General features: G+C 39.2%; 2 protein-coding genes across 3 annotated transcripts; both read right to left on the bottom strand.

Annotated features, from left to right (window-relative positions):
- Positions 1-218: 218 nt before the first annotated feature.
- Positions 219-1418, bottom strand: LOC146377576 (uncharacterized). Its single transcript, XM_084942586.1, has 2 exons — positions 415-1418; positions 219-311 (listed from the first exon to the last, which is right to left on the bottom strand). Exons 1-2 carry the CDS (start codon positions 1222-1224, stop codon positions 219-221), a joined length of 903 nt encoding a protein of 300 aa, XP_084798712.1. The 5' UTR covers positions 1225-1418.
- A 10618-nt stretch (positions 1419-12036) lies between these two features.
- Positions 12037-15163, bottom strand: sp8b (sp8 transcription factor b). Of its 2 annotated transcripts, none has more exons than XM_084944848.1 (2): positions 15032-15163; positions 12037-14554 (listed from the first exon to the last, which is right to left on the bottom strand). In XM_084944848.1, the coding sequence occupies exons 1-2, from the start codon at positions 15050-15052 to the stop codon at positions 13217-13219; spliced, it is 1359 nt and encodes a 452-aa protein (XP_084800974.1). In that variant the 5' UTR covers positions 15053-15163; the 3' UTR covers positions 12037-13216. The 2 variants fall into 2 exon arrangements, with proteins under 2 accessions (XP_084800974.1, XP_084800975.1); XM_084944849.1 differs by lacking the exon at positions 15032-15163 and adding an exon at positions 14749-15025.
- Between the last annotated feature and the right edge of the window lie 6734 nt (positions 15164-21897).

Here is a 21897-nt window from a genome sequence, read left to right as displayed (position 1 = left end):
TGCTGCTGTTAAACTTTACAGTATTGACTATGTTGATCAGTAATATGTAATGTGAAATTTGATATTGTTACTTTGCTGGATTCACTGAGACACATGTCCAACAACCTTGGTTTATAAAGGAAATTACAGAAATTTGAGGTAACAAAACAGAGACTGGATACCTGTGTCCACGAAAAGCTCCTGTGCCAAACAGAAATTTTAATATAGTCTAATCAGCTCTATTTCATGAATGACTTCTTACCAAGCATAATCAGCCTTGGGGTGCTTGGCAGGTTGCTCTCTGCTTCAAGGGACATCCTGGTAGATGTTTCCTGCCAGAAAAAGGACCAAGACATTTTATGTAACAAAAAACCCCCCAAAAAACAGGACAGCAAGCAACAGCATTAAACATAGAGCTCTATGAAAAAAGCTTACATCTGCTAAGATAAAGAGGGAGTCTTCGTCTTCCTTGTAATACTTCATCATGAGAAGTATGGCTGCTGTGCCAACCTTGTTGTTGGTCAGAACTCCCTCACTTTCTATCTGCTGGATGAGTGTCCTTATACCAAGGTTCCATTTGAGCTTCTGGCTGGAGAAATAGTTAATAATCCTTCTGCCTTTGGTTATGAGGGCCTGACCTAAGCGCTCACTGATATCGATGCCTGTGAGTTTGTGAAAGTGGTTCGAAAGACCTTTCCGAGTAAACAAGAATGGCCACTGCTCCTGAATTTCAGCTACTGAAAGTAAGGGACAACTGTTGATAAGCTGCCGCTGAGAAATATATGTGAGGCACATGAAGTCATCCACATCAGGTCTTTCCACCGCTCCAGGTCCTTCTGAATTAAAAATTGTTAACAAGATGTGTTTCTTTTCCTCTAAAGAAGCTGGCGTGTCCCCCTCAGGAAGTTCAACTGGCTGCCAATTTATACAACCATAGCTATCAACAAGGCATCTAACTTTTTTAGGTGGGGTTCCACTACTGTTGGGACTGCAGTCTTCCTCATTCCTGGTTCTCTTTGTTTGACGAAGTCTATGTGTTGTATTATCTCGATTAACATGTTCAACTCTAGATTTGATGCTTCTTAGTAGTGAATAATGTCCACAACCCAGTCTTTCTCCCTTTTCAGTAAAATCTGCAAATGTTTGAGGGCATCTGTTTGCAATGATCTTAGCAACCTCTTCACAAGATGCACGTTTAGGGTTTCTGCAGTTAACTGGCATGGCCTCCACAACAATTCTAACCATACTTCTCCTGTCCTCTGGATGACCTCTGTCTCCTCTTGTGATTGCATGCGACAGTTGGAGTGGAAATCTTTCCCAAGCTCCAGAGTAATGGTGTCATTCAGGTTCTTTGGTCTGCCATCTAAAAAAAAGAGAGAGAGACCATTGGAAAAGCAACTTCATATGGCTATTTCAACAAATATGTCCTCATTAAAAGATGAACCCTGCAATTAGGATTGAATACTAACAGAAAGGCAGTTGAAATCAATCCGAGGACTGCAAAAGAACTACAAACTCAAGGTCTTGCATTGAAAAGTTGAAAAATACATCGTAAAATACAGTATATTTTACAGTTTGTCACAATTTCCACCCTTAGTCCTACCATTACCAATGAAAGGTTAATGGTGTTAGATTCAGTGTCTACTTTTGTTTCATGCATTGCACAGCTGCAAAGATCCTGAAATTCCTCTATGATGCTCTATATAGTGCTGGTTGGCAAGAGCATTTTAGCCTGCATTTTTAAATGACACAAAGTCAACTGTCTTCTAATAGATTAACTGTGTCATTCCTTGTATTATGGCAAATTCCCCAATTTCTTGTTGCCTTGACTGCTGAACTGTCTACTTATATTTTCAAGAAATATGGCTGGGAAATGATGTTCAGACACTGAAGTATTTAGAGCAACTTTCAAATGGACATAATACTTTTTCCCCCATTTTTGATATGAAATCTGAGAGGGGCACAAAGAGTTGTGAAGTTTTGTGCAGCATACCCACATCCAGGAACTTGACAGCTGAGGTCACCAGTCAACTTATAAAACTCTTCCTCAGTGGTCTCCCTTCTTGTTCTGTGATTCCTAGGCATATGTGAATGAACGGCAGAAAATGTTCTGAAAGTGGCAGGACAGTTCTCAGTTCCACAAGAAAGCCTATAGTTAGCTACATGTTTGTGGCTTTTAACATGCAAACTGAACAATATAAATTTGCGTGCACTGAAGCCACAAAATTTAGAAATACACATAGTTGCAAAAAGTTCAGTGACCAATTACCTTTCCTAAATGACATGTGCAATGCAAAAAAATAAGAGTATTGTCAATAGGGACCAATTCCCAGTTTTTACATGATCAAAATTATTCACAAAAGGCTTCAATAAACAGAAAATGTGTGCCGACAAGAGAACAGTGCACAAAAATGAAAAGATATTTGAGCTCGACGCTTTAATGGGTTTAACATGACTTAGTCAGCACTCCGCACCGTACAGGTAGTACAAGCACACCTGAAAACACTGACCAGCTAACAGCTTTAAGCATTTGGGCGCAACCTCGGTATTTCACCGATTCACCTGTTGCAAACGTCCAAGTTTCTATCAAGTCTCATAAATCCATCGGCAACTATTACCTAACTAGTCTTTTGAGTCTCCACATTCCTAGATATTGACATTTTGTCTTAGCATTTGAATGAAAATATCCTGGTAGGGTAGCTTAAAAGTCAAAACAAACAGTAATAAGAACGCATTTCGGACTTCTCTCGAATAAGTGAAAAAACACTTACCTTCAGACTGATTAGCTGGTGTCAATCCAACTTTAATGTGTCCCATGTCAGTCCGTTTAGGGAAAAAAGTGTTAAGAGGTTTAATTTACTTTTGAGATACTCCCGCATGGACGAGCAATTTGGAGTCTAGCAGAGTTATCACGAATAGCATACGACCTTCAGATATAATCCAATCAACCTTGCATTTAACCCGATTGAACATCCAGTTACCTCTGACTACTTCTAAGTTGCACATGTTAACGGTCTCATCATCACTCTGTGCTGCAGCGAACTGGATCTGTGGCACAGAATAGTTGATGGCCATGTTGTTCTCCTGCTTTGCAGCTTTGTTTGAGTCTGAATTGCGTCTTAAACGTGCAAAACTAAGAAAAGCAGATCAATATTTTCTTCTTGTTGTTATTTAATGGTGGTTGGCAACCAGCGAAAGGAGCATTAACCACCTCGAGCAATATTTTCTATCCCCATTGTTGTTTTGAAAGTGAATACCCGACGTGTGCGTCATACGTCACGTTGTACGTCAGGTGAAGGTGTGGTGTCGGCTATCTCACCTGTCGCATTAAAAAGCTTTAAAAACGTAACAATCGCTTTAAAAACACAACCTAACGCGCTAAACATGAACAAACATAAACACCCGTGTTACATTATCACGTATATCCAGGACATCTCTTCTGAACCAAGACGAAGTGGTGCTACAAAGGAATTATTTCTTTAGGAGAGTGCATTTAATAGCAGTCTGGCCTGCCACAAAATGCACCGCTAAAAATACAGTTTCTGCTTGTCACAGAATTGATTAATTTTGAGAGTGAAGTTGTAGGACTGATGCTGGTTAGTGGTGTAGGTTTCATGGATGTGACACCTTAACTTGTGTAAAATGACGACCAGAGCATATTATTAGGTTATTTCACTGTAGTTAGGCAGAGGTGTCTTAAAAAGTACCACCTTATACAAAACAAATGAAGGTCCAATATAAGAAAGAATAAGAAGAGAAAAAAGGAACACCCTGCTAAATGAAGTCATTTTTAAACATTACTCTAAATGTAGCCATTAGTTTTTGTTGCTGGCCATACAAAAAATAAGTATACTTCAATTATATTTCCCAAGTATACCTTACCTAGTACATATACTAATAATGCTTCTTGGGACTTTATTTGCCCCCGTTTTAGTACATAACAGTATTCTTGAAATTAACTTTTAGATGTACTTTTTGTTCACCATAAATGTACTAGCATAATGTCATAATGTCTACAAGAGTATAATTAAAATATACTCGACTCTATCACAATACTAACCTTACAAGTATACTATTAATTTACTTTTTAGTTAATATTGGAGTTACTCCTGATTGAAAAACAGTAATTAAAATGCAATTGAAACATACTTTTCACATGTAACAAATCTCTTCATTCCCCAAATATCAGATCTAACTATCAGAAGGCTTCATTTGTAGAGAACTGCACCCATAGTTCAAGTACCAGAATTTATGGAAGCCCGTTTCCGCCACTAAAAAAAATAAAAATAAGGATCCATAACTCAAAATTTCGAGTTATTTTCTCGAAAATCCGAGTTACTTTCTCGAAATTTCGACATATTAACTCGAAATTTAGATTTATTAACTCAAAATTTTGAGAAAAGCAACTCGAAATTTCGAGTTAGCGCTGCCAATCAGTAATCTACGTGAATGACGTCATTTCCTTGTTACCCGGAAGCTGAAGCCCTCAGCTACAAATGCTACAGCTAAGCTACCGGTATTACATCCAGTCGTGAATGCACAGATTGCTGAGTGTTTTCAGCCTGGCTTCACAAATGATGAAATCCCTGTGTTATTAGCTGAATCACATGGTGTTACTATCAGCAAACGTACTCGCGAAAGCGCCAATTTGTTGGGATCCGTTTTTGAGTGCGCGTTCCTCTGCGCCATATGCTTCCGGGTAACAAGAAAGCGACCTCATTCACGTATATTTTTGATTGGCAGAGCTAACTCGAAATTTTGAGAAAAGTAACTCGAAATTTCGAGTTACTTTTCTCGAAATTTCGAATTAATAAGTCGAAATTTTGAGAAAATAACTCAAAATTTCAAGTTATGGATACTAGCTGTTTTGTTTTTATTTAGTGGCGGAAACGGGCTTCCATAAGAATTATATTGTGAACAGGTGAGAAAGTGTTTTGAGAGTTGAGGTTTATTAACTATTGACCCTTTTCACTCACGGCTTGAACAATTTCATTTTTTAAATTAATGATTTACCCCACTTACTCTGTTCAAAAGGTAAAAGAATTGCACAAGAATTTTTGACAGATTCTTGTTTTAAAACATCAATCATTTGTTTCATAGTTGTTTTAATTTCACAGTTAAAGCACTGCAATGCATGCTGGGTATTTCTTTGTACTTCTTAGTAAACCTCAGGTATACTTCAAATAAATTACATACTACATAGTATACTACAAGCACTACTATACTACAAGTATAGACTAAATGTACTTATACTTTTCTGTATACTGTACTTAAAGTATGCTTAAATGTAATTTGGTCTAAAAAAGGAAGAAAATACATACAAAGTAAACTAAAGGTATACTTGCTTGTTTTCTAGTTTTTAAAGTATACTTATACTTAAATATTCTTTTTGGTAAGAGTGAGACTGGTTGTTTGATACAAAGTGGGCTGTAATAATGTTTCACATTGTTTGAATAAACAAATACATTTATTAATATATGAGGTTCCATTCAGTTAAAGGAATTAAATTTTAGTGTGGCTGCAACTTACTCCTTAAGTTAAAAATTATGCTGTATATTGTAGTTTATATGTTATACTACTTTCACAGTGAATCGCATTTTATAGTAATACACTCTGAATGAGGATTTAAGTAATTACTCTTAGATCTACAGTAGAAAACAACAGAAATCCGGATGGTGTAATAGTATAATCTCAGTAACATCACCAATTGTTACATTTGCTGTATTTTACAGCTGTTTCCATGAGTACGGTGAGTTACCGTAAAAATAATTTAATCTCATGGAATTTTCCCACAATTACATGCAAATTACAGTACTAAACTGCAAACATCCTTTAGAGTTTTTTATTGTTGATTTTGCAGTACTAAGCTATGGAAATTACTGCAAAGGCTAACAGTGTAGACCTGTACCCTTCATCCTGCTGCTTTATCAGGACTCACATCATCAATAAACATTAGTGACCTGGTTCCACCAGCAGCCTTACTTTTTTTTTTTTTTTTTTAATTACTTTATTTAAATATCAAAATACACAATTACAAATACACATAATACAAGCACCATGCACAAATTATTCACATCTTGTTTTACATTTTACAATAATAAAAGCTCCCACGGCAAATCGTTACCTAGTTTCATATCTCTCGTTTTCCTTCTTCTCAGCTCAGTTACAATGTTTTCACATACTACGAAACTACTTATCATTTTTTTGTTCTATAACCCCTTTAGCCCTTGTTTTCCATATGTGTACATTTATAATGCACAGCAGCCTTACCTGCCCTTGCCATACAATAACACTGCCTCCACCATGTTTGACAGACAGTGTGGTATGCTTGTCATCATGAGAAGTTCCTTTTCTTCTACATATGAAGTTAATCTTGGAAGTTAATCTGTGCAAAATTGTTTTTTTCTCCTGCTGGTACATTATCTGTTCTTAGAATGGTTGTAGATGTTCCATCTAAATTAATATGAAAAATTGAAAAAATGAAATTAATATGAAAAAAAAATCCTTTATTTAAAAAAACCAAAACAAAAAATGGTACATTGTACAATAGTGGGCAGCATGGTGGCACAGCAGTTAGCACCGTTGCCTTAGAGCAAGAAGACTCCACCATCGGGCTGTGTGGAGTTGGTATGTTCTCCCTTTGTTTGCGTGGGTCCCCTCTGGGTACTCCAGATTTCTCTCATGGTCCAAAGGTTAATTGGTGACTCAAAACTGCCCATCGGTGTGAATAGTTGTCTGTCTACACAAAACAAAAAAACTTTGCACAGATTAACTTGGTGACCTGTCCAGAGTGTACCACACCTCTTGTCCTATGGTAGCTGGAATGGGCAACCCTGAATTAGACAAGTGGAAGAAAATAGATGGATGGATGTTGTACAATATATTTATGTTTTTTGTTTGTTTGTTTTCACTTTGAGGCTTTCTTGTTCTTCAGTGTAACCAGTGGCTTGCATCATGTTGTTAACTCTTGGTATTTACATTAATAAAGGTATTAATGTAAATGTAGAGACCTTGACAGTGGCACTCCTACCTTCTTGTTCTTAACTTGGATGTTGGGAAGTTGTGCAGTTTTGTTGTCTTCTTTGGTCTTTCAGGCCTTTTGATGTTGTTGAGCTGGCCAGTGCATTCCTTTGTTGTATGATTGTTGATTTGGCCCCTCCTAAAGTTTCGGCTGCCAATCGGGTTGGTTTACTTTGTTTTTTCAATCTAATTATTTTCTTTTTCGCTATCACCAATAGGGCTGCCACGATTAGTCGACTAGTCACGATTACGTCGACTATCAAAATCGTCGACGACTGATTTAATAGTCGACGCATCATTTGAAGCTTTGTAAGATCCCAAAAGACGCAGGAATAAGTAGTTGGATTTAAGAGTGTAATAACGGACTGAAACAGAAGATGGCAGCACTGCATGTACAAGGATGCCAGCTGCTGTTAAACCCCGAAGAAGAAGAAGTAGCTCTGTCCCAGAATTCATAGCGCAGCCCAGCTCAGTTTCCAACAATGGCGGCAGCTACTTAGTTTTAATATTACTCTTATTATTCTTTGTGGGTCACAAAATAAACGTTTAACACATTTTCAAGCGAGAATGTAACTGTGTAAACTTCAAATATCTGCTCAGTTTATCAAGACGCCACATATTTTCAAAAGCGCTCCTAGGTTTCGGAGACGTCTGTTACCCACTAGCTCGACAGCTAGCCGGGGGCAAGGCTCACTAGAGCCGGTTTTCAAACCCACCGCAGTCTTTCGCTACTCAGGTTAAACATATATAAGTCACTTAGATAACTTAAAAATGTTATTGTTTGGCTTTTTTCAGTATTTTATTTGTTCCTGAGTAAATTGGTTTGGCTGAGATTAAAGTTATAGTTTTTACACAGCTGAATAAACGTCAAGCAGACAACTGATTATCAGAAGTGTGAGATGCTCGAGAATATACTCCCGTGTCCCGTTATATTTGAGATAGCAAGGAGTTTATTAAACTTCACCGAAACAATCTGCAAATTTCATTAAAATTTAATAAACTATCATCTTGTCTTTATTTTTAGTTAGCACGTACCTTAAACACTTAAAGCTGTAAGCTAATGATAGTTATATAAGAGCAGATGCTGCTGGTGCAATAAGCTGTACGTTTTAAGTCCAATGGATGCATGATCTGATTAGTCGACTAATCGCAAAAATAATCGGTGACTAGTCGACTATCAAAATAATCGTTTGTGGCAGCCCTAATCACCAACATCTCTTTGCACACTCTATTAAGAGCTCCAGTGAAAAGATACAAAATACAGGTTCAACAGGAATCAACTCCAGATCTTTTATCTGCTTAATCTGTGATGAAATCAGGAAACAGGTTTGAGCTGCATGCTTGTCAGTCAATAGTCCAATTATTTTTAAGCCTGTTAAAATTGAGGACTGTGTACAGAAATAGCTGCAGTTCCTAAACAGCAATACTTATAAAAACCCCTTGAATTAAAACGGAAAGACTGCCGTTCAATCGCATCTGGGTTTTTTTGGCAAAAAATTAATAATTGTCCAAAAATATATGGACGAAAAAGTCTGTACACTGCCTGCAAAGGTCTTCACTGGGCATTTTACAATCTGTAGTTTCTCAAGAGTCTTTTCATTTGGAATACAAGCTTTATTTAGCTTGATTGTGTGACACGGTTAATTTAAGATACTTGAGTTTAGAAATCCGAATTAAAGTGGATGTCTAATGTTTACAATATCGTGCCACTTGATGGAGCCATTTCTCTACCGTACAACTGGTGAGCCAGCGTGTGTTGTTTCAAACAATGAAGTTGGGTAAAGTTGTTTGTATGTTGATGTTTTTAATGATCCAGAACTGCTCTAATGAGATTATATGAAACACAAATCTGTGATTTTCAAAGTTTAGGTAAATAGTGGTTGTAAGAGAAAAATAAAGCTAATTAAATTATTTTCAAGCATGAAGTATTGAAATACAGGGAGTAACAGATTTGAAAAGGTACATGAGTTCCAATCTGGCATTTTCTTTTTAAAAGCCAGTAATTGCTGTCCAGTGACAGCAAAGACGAAGCTTTGGTTAAGTTTTTTATGGAAGTTTAGCCATTTGATTACAAGACAAAATGGAGGGTTGTGGCTCAGATCTCACTTACGGCTCAAATGTTCATTAAGTAGAAATGAAAAACGTCAAATCAAGAACCTTGTCTGTACTATAGGTGATCATTCCTATTTCTCTAAAGTTGTACATACTTTTGTCTGTTTCTGGAAAACAGAAATTTACCTTGCAGATAAAATATTATTTCTCATTCACTCATCTATCTATCTATCTATCTATCTATCTATCTATCTATCTATCTATCTATCTATCTATCTATCTATCTATCTATCTATCTATCTATCTATCTATCTATCTATCCTCCAAAAGATTTGGCTTTAGATTCATTAAACAACCCTAAAATCATAAATCGATGCAAATTTTTAGCATCATTGGCATAATATTATTTCTTTCCTGTTTTCTAGGTGACCGGATCAACGATAAACTTGGCTGCCAACACACTGTGTGCTCTGACCATAGCTGTTATTGTGGCCTTCATCCACAGTTGGCAGGCCCATCCTCTTCATCCTGGCATGCGTGCACTTCCTGTGGCCAGCTTAATTCAAATGAGGCCAGCGGTGGGACGTTCCTCTGAGGACCACGCGATGCAACAACACTCTAGTAAGGTGCTAATGGTATGACAACACGGAGTGGTGCACTGAAACGTTTGGCTGAGATGAGTCTCTCATATTAACTGATCACTTTTTGGCTGGTTAGATTATTTTGGAGGCGGCTTTTAAAACTACAAGCCTGTTGTGTTCTGACTGAAATGTTTAAAACGATTTTAATAAAAAAAATGAAGATGCATCACTTTATAAACTTAACTTGCAGTAATATGGTAAGCCACAAATACAATGCTGAACTAATTAAAAATAGTTATTATTATGATATTATTTTTTTAAACTCAGTTTCAGGTTTACTTTATTTGAATCATGAAGTCTTTTCACCTTAAATGAGCCAGAATTTAAAAAACAAACAAAAAAATGTTCTACATTTTATGCTTAAAGGGAAAATTCACTGCGTAAACATTTATTAAGCAGACCAGCTACATATAAATCAGCTACAAAATCTTTGGTTAAAGCTGTGTAAGTGCTGTAGTATTTAATGTCTCTATATTCAAATCCCACATGCCAAAGCACTTTGGGGATTCATGAACTCAGTAAAAGCAGGATATGTTTAGTCAATCATTTGTGCACTCCTCTGTTTCATTTTTCTTTCATCCTTGGACCACAGTAGAGCAACTTTATTTGTATGAAAATGTGCAAATGAGTGTGGAATTATTTAAAAATAATATTGAAAAGCAGATGAAACTGAGTCTGTTTGCTATTGTGAGTCTTTTTCAGATCATGTCAGCAAAACATCTGGAGACTGTGAGCTTGATGTACCCAGAAAATATCCAGTCACTCTGATGAGCTTTCCTCGTGTACTGCTAAACGGAGCAGCTGTGAGTGTAAGGACTTTATTTTTTTAATGATCACTTTAACCTTGTTTACAAGTACAAAGTATGTTTAGGAGTCTTACAACTGTCCGAGTCAGAACTTTGTCTGAAGATTCAGTAACACTTCATGAGGACGAGGTGGGTAAACTTACAAAAGGGCATATTCCATGATTAGACGATTAGCTGAAATCAGAGGCTAAACTTTTAATCAGGTCTGGCATCAACAATTATAAATGTAACCATGCTTTAATATCAGATATGATTATATATCAGAATTGCTTAAGGCATCGCAATATGCTTTCTACGAAGTGAAAAGAAATCCGAGCTTTAAATCTGATCAGGATGATCCAGGGCTGGTCTTTAAATACTGTCGGTTGAGCAGAATAGCGCTAGATGGCGCTACAGAGCTTTAAATTCAAAGCCTCCTTTCTGAAGTTTAGAGATTAAGCTGTTTCTCAGAGATCCGAAGGAAAAAAAAAACTCAGAATAATTCAGTTTTTATTATATTAGTTTCCCTACGCATCACTTTTTATTTTTTGTAAAACAGTTTAGAAGATGGGAAATGTTACGTCAGTGCGCACGCTGTATGTTACAATCGTCTCTTAATATTTGACGCCTTAAACCCAGAAACCAGAAAGAGAAAAAAGAAAAAGAAAGACAGACGGTCTCTATTTTCAGCTGTAATGACATGAAATACGATGTTCAACTAAATGAAATAAAAGTCTCTGTGTTAGGCAAGTAAAGTAAATGAGCACATCTGAATGGAAAAGTCCACAGATTTCTTGTGCTTTTGCTTCGAATCTTGATTTTAAGTAATTTTCTGACTTGAAATGAGGTCAAATTAAGTCCAGCCTGAAGGGAAACAAAACTTTCCGCAGAAGAACGCGCGCTGTCCTCATTAGACGATCTAAATGTTTACACACAAAAATAAATAACGTAGGCACTCAACCTGCTGTGCATTTATTAGTAACATTTACAAAAACGGAAGAAAAACGAGTGTTTTAAGAATGACCAGTGAGAAGGAAAAACCTGAGGATGAAAATATATTGGAGATTTGGATGGAAATAAAGAATGAAACAAAGAAGAATAGTAGTGATAAATACAAAATAAAAATGCTAATTACAGTGTGTTGCTGCGAGTATTTACTATACGCAAATTAACTCATTATAAACGGTGGTTTAATGGTAAAGCCGCGTCCTCAGAAAAGTTAAGAGGCTGAATTTTTCTGCTTAACAGATTTTTTTTTTAAAACGATAATGACTTATTTCAAGCTAAATAGATTTTTTTTAAATAACACTGAATTTTCTCCCCGTTTCTAAATAATCGTTACATTTTATTATTGAAATTTAAATTAAGATGTGAGCAAGGGCCTGGCGTTGCTGGAGGCCGTTACGGAGATCATGAAACTCTACAGTTTTTCACATTAATAGCAAACACACGGACTTGTAATGTAACATGAAGGCAAAGTGTAATTTATGAGTTTCTTTTAGGCGTTTACATTTTTTTTAAATGACTCAGCAATCCGACAAACTGAGTCGATCAGGTGCTTCTGATTTCATACTGACTTTATTGAGTGGCTCACATAAAAAGCCATTCTCGGAGTAAGAGAGAGAAGGAGAGAGAGAGAGAGAGAGAGAAAGAAAAAAATATCATTGTAAAATTAAAATCACTTTACAACATGCTTACTTAAATTAAACGAGTGGGTAAACAGTAAATGATTTCAAAACTTTACAAATAAATTCGAAGTGCGCCTAATGATAGATCCCTAAATACAAGAAAAAGTCGTGGTTAAATATAACTCCCCACAATACATTTTATATCATATCAAAGAAAATCCAAGTACATTTCCGTATATTTTCAAATATTTACTAGAGTCCATATACAGCTAGAAATACCTATACAAAATCGTCTCCTGGACAAATACATTGCTCACCTTTACACTGGGCTGTAATTATTCTAACCTACATTTGTAATTATATACAACACATTTTGCAGCGAAGTCTAAGTAACCTCAACAGGCCTAGTGATAAAGTTGGCGCATAGTGTAGGCTGCGAAGAGAATAGCAGTGATATATATATATATATATATATATATATATATATATATATATATATATATATATATATATATATATATATATATATATATATATAAACCTGCTCTTCCTTTATCACTTTATTTAATGGGATCATCACTCCCGTGTCTCACCGCCATACTCTACAGGTATTTGTTCCTATCGAGCAGTCCATCCACATTGACAGCAACAGTTTCCCCTGCTCGATAATAAAGTGCCAGTGTTTGGTTTTCAACAATATGCATGATAGCAGTTGCTCAACTTTTTCAGGCTCTACAATTTTGACAGCAGTGTTTTCTGTCTTTTGCGTCTTATACCGGACAAATAAAACATCAGGCGTATTCAGGATCGGGCTGCAAAAGAAAAACAGTAAGAAAAATAAAATGTTTTGCTCGTGCCCTCCCACAGTGTGTCACACAAGGACTTGACTACACTTTCACACCGCAGATGAGAAGTTTCTGATGGCACGGCTATGAAATTATTCAATTGGACGTCTTAAGCACTTGGAAAGAGTCAAAGAAACATAGAGGCCGATTTTCTCATTAAATGACAATGATGATGCACCAAAGTATGTCCACTTTCATGTCCTCTCGGACAATTCCATCACGACACTTTGCTGTTTTACAGTTTTCACTTCACTGGGGGAGTTTTTTTAGAGCCCGTTCATGCCTACTCCCTGGGCCGACTCAGGTGGGTGCAACAGGTCTGGGGAATGGCATGGAGGGCTTCCCGGTGCACTGTGCTCGCTGTCGGTATCACTCCCCCTCTTCCCTCCGCTGCCCCCGGAGCCAGAGCCGGCAGATCCCCCGGCGCTGTGAGTTTTTACGTGTTTACTCAGGTGATCGCTACGCATAAATCTCTTGTTGCACACCGGACAAGCGAATCGCTTCTCCCCTGTGTGTGTGCGTAAATGTCGCTGGAGCTCGTCGGAGCGAGTGAACCTTTTTCCGCAAAAGAGCCAGTTGCACACAAACGGCCTCTCGCCTGTGTGCCACCTCAAATGCGCCTTTAGGTGCGAGGTTTTCCCGTAAACCTTCCCACAGCCTGGAATGTGACAGCTGTGGAGACCTTTCCTCCGGAGGCTGGCGCCCGCCGGTCCCAGTCTCTCCGCCTCCTGGCAGTTTGGACAGTCGCAGGTGGCTCTTCCCGAGTACCGCCGGGCAGATGACCTCGGAGACCCCGCTAAAGACGCAGGTGGACCCCCGGAGAGCATAGTCCCTCCTGCCCCGGTTAAAGGAGAGGGGCTTGTGTCGGGATAAGAGGATAACACCGGCTTGAAACCGTCCATCAGGTGTTGGCCGGTTGTCAACAGGTGTGGAGATGGACTTGTACTGAAAGCAGAGTGACTTAAACTCGAGTAATCAGAGTTATATCCGCCCAGGGGAGAGTGCAAGGAGGTCTGGAGTCCACCGGAATGTAAGGACGTCTGTATTGCTGCTCCATTAGGGTTCTGAACGTCAATCCATCCCGCTCCCACATCCCACCATGCAGAGGCTCCGGTGGTACCAACGTCTCCCGTGGGGATCCCGGGATGAGACGATTTGAACCAGGACTCGTAAGGATGCGCAACGCTCATCCTCGGATAGATGCCCTGCAAACTGTCCACTGAGGTGTGCACTTTTGAGATGAAGACCGGCTGGTGGCTGGACTCTTGAGAGCTGCTCGACACGGATGCTTGGAAAACCGAATAATCGTTTCCAAAGTGTGAACTAGACGAGGTACCGGACGTGAGGGAAAAGGCACTGGATCCGGTGGAGCTGTTGGTGCCAAAAGAGTCCGAGATGCCAGATCCATTACGCGATACCCCGAAACCGGGCAGGCCGGATCCGAGACTGCAGCTACTCGCAGCGGCTCTTTTCCACGGGTGGAAACCTTTTCCAAATGACGAGGAGTTATCCGAAATTGTCGACGGTGAAGGGCTCGGACTCCCTATTTTGTTACATGTTGCAGCTAACATGGCTAAAGGAGTCGATCCTAACCTCGGCTCCTCCTGAAAGGACAAGAAAATATGTAAGCGACTTACAAGTTACACAGATTAATTACAGGCATTTTAATGCATTCTTTTCGGATCGGGAAATAGCGTTCAAGTAGAAACACTTTCCCTGTTTTTCAGCAGACGACTAATAAGCTGTATTTTTGTTTAAGTTTTGGTAATCAACAGAGAAGATTATCTTGATTTCCTACCTGGATGAACAGAAAGTAGACAAGTGAAATGCGTCAGACGGCGCTTACAAATGCATGCCAAACGGGACAGCAGGGAAAACATGCGTGTTTTGAGCGCCGGTGACCGCCAAACTCAGCCTATATGCAGTTTACAGAGCCTCGTCTTTATCATACAAACCGCTTGCTGGAAATATAACCAACGCACTGGCTTTGCTGCTACTTTGCGACCGCTGTAAGTTTAATCCCCCTCCGCAGGACAATGACAAGAACTAATTAAACCAGTAAGAAAGTCCTTTAGACTCACCCCTAGAAGTGAAGTTGCCATCACACAAAAACACAGCCCTCCTCAGAGGATCTTTTTATATTTATGAATCAGAGCACTGTTTTTTTAGAGGTGTGCAATACAATGATGTGTTCCGCCCATTCTTCCACAATTGTAGGCTCCTCTCCGGCTTTGAAGTGCCGCTGTGACACGGGCGACCAATCAGCGGCTTCGTCCCGTCGCAGTGCCACATACTACCGTGAGGTCATCAATAGAGCGCCTCAGACAGCTCTCCACTCCCCCACCGCCACCCTCCCACCTCCCCTCCCTCATCCACCCCACCGCCCCCTCCATAATAAAAGACAGCGGAAGGAAGGTAAAGTTAAATGAGAGTGAATTGGGAAGGAGGTATTAAGGGGCCACTTACTGAAATTTTTACAGAACATCACATTCCATAAATTTAAAGAAGGAGGAATGATGACCCGTGTCTGGCGATGTGGGATGCTGCGTAGTAAATAAAAAGCTTGGCAAATTATGCGCCATCGCCTCCGCCGCCTCCACCAAGAGGCAAAAAACACCGCGATGTAGTAGACCAAGTGCGTTCAAACTCCTCTTTCTTTTCCATTTTTCAGAAGCCTTTCGCGTTCTGAAGTGCAAGCTTTTAAAAAAAAAGTTATCTGCGTTTTCTTTTCCCGCAAATGTACATGTGCGTAAAAGTTGACCGACTTCACTCTGTCCTCGGTCTGTGTTTTACAGATTTCACTGCAGCTTTAAGTGCTTGTTTTACAAGGACCTCTCCACAGTTTTCTCCATCTTTCTCATATCAGACAATTACCGTGCACTCTAGTGCAATTTTGCCCCCGCGGGATTCAACATGTTTTAACTTCTTAAGAGTTAATATACACAAACTATTACAGAAGATATAAAGGGTGCATTGTTCTGTCCTCGGACCTCTATTAGATCGTCTCCAACTTTCGCATTTACTGTAATTGTGTTCAATTATCTTGACAGTTTTGATTAAAACTGCACATCGTTCACGGGAGGGATGGTTCATTTTATCATGGCTGTGTTAGTTTAAAACAGCAAATAAAGACCTGTGGGGATCCTGACTTCAGAAAGTCTGCTGCCTTTATATTAACAACTAAAACAGAATTGTAGATTTATTTTAGGAGATACTGATAATTTCTGTATTGTAGTTAATTTAAATTATTTATTAAAGTAAGTGATGGCGCTCCGTGCGTAAAATAACACAGGTTGCACTGAATAGGTTCATTACTTTACCCGCTGACATTTTGTAAAAATCTATACAGGAAGCTCATGTTACATAATAAGAACCTGTAGGGGAAATGTGTGTTGAACCCTGGACTCTCTGTTGGAGCTATTAGCATGCAGTGTGCACGGGAAGCATAAATTTCATTTGAATTTCAAATTTAATAACGCAGGAGGTTTTTAATCATCCTCAGTTTTATTTGTTTGATATTAACATGCTTATTGACCGGGTCTGTTGACCAGCTTGGTCATTACAGGACAGGGAAAAGTTAATTAAAACGACCAGGGATTATTCATCAAATCATCTGCCTAACCCATGTCGCTTCCTTTATTACACAGTGTGATAGATGGACTCCCTGATTAATTCTTGTGTTTCTAGGATTGGACAACAGCTTTTTTTTTTTTTTTGGATTTATTTTCAGGTGTTTTTTCTTCTTCTTTTTTAAAGAAGGATTTAAAATTGTTACAATTATTCATAATGTTGCTTCACCTCGTATAACCCATCAGCAATATGTGCATATGTTGCGTCTTACTTAATAATCCCACAGAGTGTTATTTAGTTGCCAAGCTTTACCAACATTTAGAGGTAATTCGGCCATATTTCTGTAACTTATTACGCGTAACATCTATCCCAGGTTTAAGTTGTGTTAATGCTTTTTCTCACATTGAAGGCGAAAAGCGTTAATTAATATTCCTGGCGACATGTGTGGCGATAAATAACACGTAAAAATATTTATTCTAATCGTTAATTTATATGAAAGTAGCGATTAAAAAATATCAAATGCAGACATCTTAACTAATTGGACGTTGGAGGTAACACATTAGCCGTATCAGGGGGGTTTGGTCATTCATTATTATTACTATTATTTTTTTTTATCTCCCTCAACCTAACCAATCACACCAGCTTTAGAGAAAAAAATCATCCGAATATTGTGTGATCGTGTTCGAGGCGAATAAAATGTGACGAGGAGAAATAAAACCTACATACCGTGCTTCTCCGCTCTGCAGTGCATTGATTGACCCTCCACGTTTCGCTCTCAGCAGAGAAAACACAGCATCCACCGCTGCCGGTGAGATTGTGGACCTTGCCAAATAAATGTTTCACTGGCAATTCAATTAGGAATAACTTTGAGAGATAAAAAAAAACAACCACTGCCTCCCCTACGCGTTTACCTCTCATGTACATGAACGCATATTATATGTACGTGTAATTCACGTTTATATTTGTAAAACAGTTGAACCTAGTGAGTGAGATGATCGGTTTCCTCCTTTCTTATTCTCAAAATAATGCTCATGTATTATACTGGGCGATTTTTGCGCATTTGCACTGCAAAGTATGGACAGGGGACGTGTTGGCCTCTGGTGACAAATTACCCAGTGATCATACCAGCAAGACAGATGTCAGAGGTCAGTGTGATAACTCCCCGACTGAAGCATCTAGTTCCTGAAGCCACAGAGGCTGGAGAGATATTAAACCCAAACGATCTAATGTATTCTTAGGTCACTTCTTCTCCAAAAAAAGAAGGGGAAAAAAATCTTTTGTTGCCTGTTGCGTTCAGTAAGAGTGAGAAGGTCGGTCCCGGTTCATATGGTGCGCACAGGTTGTTCCTATCGCACGGCTGTAACAGTAAGCCGCATTGAACAGATGTCCCCATTGAAGGCTTTCTTCTTCGACACACATGGGCTATATTACCATCATGAAATCAAACTCAAAACCTGTCCCTTTCGCCACCATAATGACCGAGTTATTCTGGGCCGCTGAGCACGAACAAAGTGTGTTCAATATTGCGTGCTCCAGAATCGCTCTGCTTAGAGAACCGGGAAAAGGGAGTCAGGCCATAGATGCAGAAGTGTACTTTAATGTGAAGGTTTACAAAGCAGCTCAATAATCTGACCGCAGTGGTATTAAGGATTTTTTTTTTGAGAAAAGCATAATCACTTGTGGCTCACCAGCAATTAGGAGAGCAGTGTGGCTAAGACAGCGTATAGTCTTATTACTGTGGTTATTGTTATTATTATTATTAAAAATAGATTAATTAATCAGGAAAACAAAAATAAAAATATATACAATATATGTATATATTTTAAAAGATAGATAGAGTGCACTGTGTAAATGGATGCTTAGCAAAGGTGCAGAGAGCATAGAGCATAGAGTAAGACAGCAGGGTCTGTTGGTTGTTTTCTCTATTCACCGGGAGGTTGGAAAGAGCAGATGTCCGTCTGCACAGTGGCTGCCAAGTGGGTCCGGAGGAGCAGGGCAGCCACAGACACAAGAGCCCAAATGGTGTGACAAAAGATGTGCAGGAAGCCCCTCTCCGCCTGGGTGAGCCACAGAGAGGGTCTCCCCTCTCTGCCAGCCTGCAGGGGCACTCACAACACGAGCCAGAGTGGTGGCAGCAAAGCCATGTGTTACCGGCTGGAGTGCATGCTGCACCAACACTGTTATTCACACAAATATACACATGCATTTGCAGGAATGCGCACTAACAGTCCAATCTCAGACGATGCATTGCCATCGGTGCATGCTCTCAGCTTCACAAACACATTTATCTACATTTATACAGAACCTCTATCTATCTATCTATCTATCTATCTATCTATCTATCTATCTATCTATCTATCTATCTATCTATCTATCTATCTATCTATCTATCTATCTATCTATCTATCTATCTATCTATCTATCTATCTATCTATCTATCTATCTATCTATCCTGTGCCCACTAGGTCATGAAAAGTGGCTGAAGAGACCCTGAGACAGTTCCAAGCACAGGTGTGCATCATGGCCCATACTGAAGGGGTGCGCTGAACCATAAACAATGATATAAATGTCTGGCAAATAAAATGGCTAGTTAACAATCTTTTGACTGCTCTAACCTCTGAGCCTTTGTCGGGTATCGATCAGCCAGCTGTTCCTGGCTTTGTCTGGCAGGACGGTAGCCTCTGGTTCCTCTTGGGATGAATGGACAAAGCCACCAAAAACTTTCTGCTGCTTTTCAAGTTCAGTCTGGCTGAAAGAAAAAATTCAAACGAGGAGCCGTTCATCACTTCTAGCGGGTCAGATTTTATATATTTATCCTATTCAAATGAATTAAAATCATGAATCAGTCTGCCGCGCTCTCCGAGCTGTTTAAAAGCTTTAATATAAAGTTGCTTTTTATATCTGACAACCCCTGGCAGTGGCTTCTTTGTTCACAGTTGCCATGTTGATGGTTTACATGGAAACCATGTAAATGGTAATTTGGATGGGAATAATTTGTCTCCCTATATTAAGATAATTGTATGTTAAATAACGAATATCCTCACAATTACAGTGGGTGTCGTATGATGGGTCTTGTCACGCAGCTATGTCAGGAAAGGGTGCTAATGATCTGTCTGAGCACCTGTCAGTCAAAGTGTTGGCTGACAGCAGCAGAAGCAGTGAAATGCTCTGAGTGAGGTTTTATAGTTCAGGTTATATAGTGGGTGTCAGTGCTGCCCTCCTTCCACTGTTAGAGTCCTTCTTCAGCCACCCAAAGACTGCCTATTTATGATCAAAATGAAATGAGTTTAGCAATTTATTTGGGAATTTGTTGCATAGCCTTATTAGATGTTATGATCAGTATGTCCCAGACCACTTGTTTGCTTGCCTGAGGTGATAGATTACAGTTTCACACAAACGCTGTTTATGATAAACAGTGATAACAGTGTATTTTGCCACCATTTGGCTTGACTGCTGCTGCATATGTGGGCCATGAGGTCTTCTTATTGACTTTCACTGAGCCCAACATTGCACTTTGTCAGAGTGAGCGGCAGTCTGAGAGACAGGCGGGCGAGGCAGTCATACAAAGTGAAGTACTTAGGATTAGCCCTGGCTCTTCAAGTTTCAGTAATTATCCTCCTGGAGGCATTCTTGCCGTGTTGGATAATAATGGAAGTCCGGGTGTACGCCTGTCACCTCTCAAGTGTGGGTGGAGGAAGCCAACGAGAGGCGCAGGACAGAGAAATGTTTGCTTTTCTGTTATGTCATCCGAGGAGCACAAGAGTAAAGCAAACTTGTATTGTTCGCTGAGCGCACACGGAACTGAATAACAGCACTGAGCCTGTAGTGCTTAGCGTGTAACACACAAATTGGAGTCTTCTCATTTGTGCATGTGATAATGAGACATGTTCTTCAAAAGTGATAATTTGTTTGGGCATCGAGTGTAATTATGAAGTGTCAGACATTTGTTTTTGATAAACAAGCCTCTTAAAACACACAGTTTTGTTATTTGTTAGCGAGCGAGTATCGTCTGATTGGCGCGTTGCTGCAGAAATACCCAACCCTTTTTCTTCTGTCCCTGTCTTGTCAGATATTGGCACAGAAAGAAGAACTAAGTATCTCTTTATTTTTAAAGTTTCCATTAAGCGGCGTGTTTGGAATAACAGACAGGTGTTCCTACACAGCAGGAAAAACACAATGCTTTAATTAAGAGTCAGCCCGATTTCCCAGAGGGCAGATTGTCTTCTTCCATTAACTTAGTTTATCATATAATAAAGAGGTTGCCTTGTCCTTCCCTACCCAGACAATTGGTTTTAATCAGCCAGAAGCCCTTTCATGGCTGATAATTTATGCTAAATTGACAAGGGTGGAGGATATCACAGAAAATCATTGTGACGGGGCTCAGGTCACTTGCCTGTCACCACCTTGTTTTATCCCATCCTGTGAGCTGGACAGCAGAAAAGTTCAGAAAAGTCAGATAAATGAGCAACATTTGCACTGGAGCTCAATTTAAACTTTTAAGTTAACTATTTGTGATTTAGTATTTATATGACATGTAAAAGTAGCCACTATGTCTATGGATTGACATGAAGCGAAATCAGTAAGTAACACTTGGAAGATATATTCATTTTAGTACATTCATAATTTTTAATGTACATGTTAAAATCATTCATACGAAAAGTTCAACCACAACAAACTGCAATGAGCTGTCAGTTTTGATCCTTTGATTTTTACCACAGGCCGCAAGTGTGAAAGTATAAATTGTGATTTGAAGCAAAGGGGGTCGGTCGGGGAAGGAGCGTGAGGAGAGGGAGATGCACGATGAGCATGAGGAGGAAGCTGGGACACACTTCTCGCCTTGCAATTTAATCACTGTATACCCAGGGAAGTATTGACAGTTGTCCTGTGGAAGCTATTAAAGTTGCTGTCCAAGGTTAAATGAAATTGCAGTTTATCAAGGCAGCATTGAGAAAATAAGGGAATCTGTTCATGGCTGTTGATTAATGTGGAGCGTGATCAACACAAGGGGTTCATTAAGCTATACATCACCAGGGTAATTTAACATGTCATCAGGCCTGCTGTCGCTCCCCTTCACACATTTTGCGCACCGAGGATGTTTGGTGTGTACGTGTGAGTGTTTGTGTCTTGATATCGAGGGCACTGACCTCACGTTTTTTTAGATGTTTGTGCTAGCGCACATTTTGTTAACTCTAAAGTAAACAGCACATCTCTGCAGAGTTCATCAGAGTCCAGATAATCAAATTAATTACGTATTTTTGAGGGCGTCAGCTTGGTAGGGGAATTATATGAATCTGCCTCCAGCGTGGCTTCGAAAAATGTTATGATTTTGATCCAGATCCAGATCATAAGTGTCTATTTTTCCTGATCATCATCTCTT

The sequence above is a fragment of the Perissodus microlepis genome, chromosome 11 (genome assembly GCF_051167445.1).
Source record: "Perissodus microlepis isolate ML-2025 ecotype Zambia chromosome 11, ASM5116744v1, whole genome shotgun sequence".
NCBI lineage: Eukaryota > Metazoa > Chordata > Actinopteri > Cichliformes > Cichlidae > Perissodus > Perissodus microlepis.
This window is presented reverse-complemented; position numbering and strand designations above follow the sequence as displayed.

Coding starts and splice junctions, on each gene's coding strand:
- LOC146377576 (XM_084942586.1), bottom strand. CDS start 1,224: ATGGTTAGAATTGTTGTGGAGGCCATGCCAGTTAACTGCAGAAACCCT. Junction 312..414: donor CCCTCTTTATCTTAGCAGAT/GTAAGCTTTTTT, acceptor TTTTTCTGGCAG/GAAACATCTACCAGGATGTC.
- sp8b (XM_084944848.1), bottom strand. CDS start 15,052: ATGGCAACTTCACTTCTAGGG. Junction 14,555..15,031: donor TGGCAACTTCACTTCTAGGG/GTGAGTCTAAAG, acceptor TTGTCCTTTCAG/GAGGAGCCGAGGTTAGGATC.